Source organism: Humulus lupulus, chromosome 3 (genome assembly GCF_963169125.1).
Source record: "Humulus lupulus chromosome 3, drHumLupu1.1, whole genome shotgun sequence".
Lineage (NCBI taxonomy): Eukaryota > Viridiplantae > Streptophyta > Magnoliopsida > Rosales > Cannabaceae > Humulus > Humulus lupulus.
This window is the reverse complement of record NC_084795.1, coordinates 152,673,091-152,674,515: the sequence shown is the minus strand read 5'-3', so window position 1 is coordinate 152,674,515 and position 1,425 is coordinate 152,673,091. Positions and strand designations below refer to the sequence as shown.

The 1,425-nt window shown below is 42.4% G+C and overlaps 1 protein-coding gene across 1 annotated transcript; it reads right to left on the bottom strand.

Moving 5' to 3' along the window:
• Positions 1 to 697: 697 nt before the first annotated feature.
• Positions 698 to 1,141, bottom strand: LOC133825146 (uncharacterized mitochondrial protein AtMg00860-like). The gene has a single exon (XM_062258130.1). The coding sequence runs from the start codon at positions 1,139 to 1,141 to the stop codon at positions 698 to 700; it is 444 nt and encodes a 147-aa protein (XP_062114114.1).
• Positions 1,142 to 1,425: the final 284 nt, after the last annotated feature.

The following is a 1,425-nucleotide window of genomic DNA, read 5'->3' as shown; positions in this document are numbered from 1 at the left end:
GGCCTTCGATGAAATCCATGGTCACTTCATCCTAAACTTGTGCTGGAAGAGATAAAGGCTGAAGGAGTCCTGCTGGGGACGTCATGAAGAGTTTATTCTGTTGACATATCGAGCATTGTTGGACAAACTTGTGAACATCTTGGCGTAACCCTTCCCAAAATAATTTGGCAGCCAATCTTTTATTGGTCTTCAGCTCTCCAGAATGGCCACTGAGTGGTGTAGTGTGAAAGTCTCCCAGAATTTGTGTAATTAAGGGAGATTTCTTGGGTATGACAAGGCGGTTCTTATAGTAGAGAATGTCATTGTAAAGCTTGAAATGGTGGTGGGTCTTGCTGTTGCTTTTTAAATCCTCTTGTATTTCCCGCAAAACTGGATCAGCGACTATTTGTTGGGCCAATTCAGGCCATAATTTCCATTCCAGAGTTACTAGAGAGTCTAAAGTTGTTGTCTCCACTTGCCTTGAAAAAGCATCAGCCACTTTATTTTGTAATCCTGGTTTGTACTCAATTTCAAAATCCATTCCCATCAATTTTGACACCCATTTATGATATTCTGAACCAATTACTTGCTGCCTAAATAAGTACCGTAAACTCTGCTGATCAGTTCGTACTACAAATTTGTTTCCCAACAGGTAAGGCCGCCACTTAGCTACTGCATATACGATAGCCATTAGTTCCTTTTCATAAATTGATTTTTTTCAGGCTTGAACCCTCAAAACCTGACTGAAATAAGCAATGGGGCATTGATTTTGAAGAAGTACAACCCCTAATCCTTGTCCCGAAGCGTCAGTTTCAATGACAAATGGCTGAGAAAATTTTGGAAGTGCTAGCACGGGTACCGTCGTCATAGCTTCTTGTAGCTTGCAGAAGGCTTGTTCGGGTTCAAGTCCCCATTGGAAGCTATCTTTCTTCAGCTGATCAGTTAGAGGTTGTGCTATTCGGGCATAATTAGCCACAAACTTTCGATAATATCCCGTGAGACCCAAGAATCCACGTAGACCCTTAAGTGTTCTAGGAATCGGCCAGTCTGGCATAGATGAAATCTTTTGGGGATCGGTTGCCACCCCTTGCTGAGATATGATGTGCCCGAGATACTCTACTTTTCGCAGCCCAAATGCACATTTTTTCTGGTTTGCATACATTTTATGCTTGCGAAGGAGCTCAAAAACATGAATCAAGTGCTACTGGTGGAGCTCCAAAGTCTTGTTGTAAACCAGTATGTCGTCAAAGAAGACGAGCACAAATTGACGTGAAAAAGGCCAGAATACGTCATCCATTAAGGACTAGAATGTGTAGGGGGCATTGGTCAACCCGAAGGGCATCACAAGGAATTCATAGTGGCCATCATGTGTTCGAAATGCTGTTTTGTGCACATCCTCTTGTCAAACCCGGATTTGGTGATAACCTGATTTAAGATCCAATTTAG

Bases quoted from the DNA above. Each gene is read 5' to 3' on its own strand.
- LOC133825146 (XM_062258130.1), bottom strand. From the start codon at position 1,141: ATGTATGCAAACCAGAAAAAATGTGCATTTGGGCTGCGAAAAGTAGAG.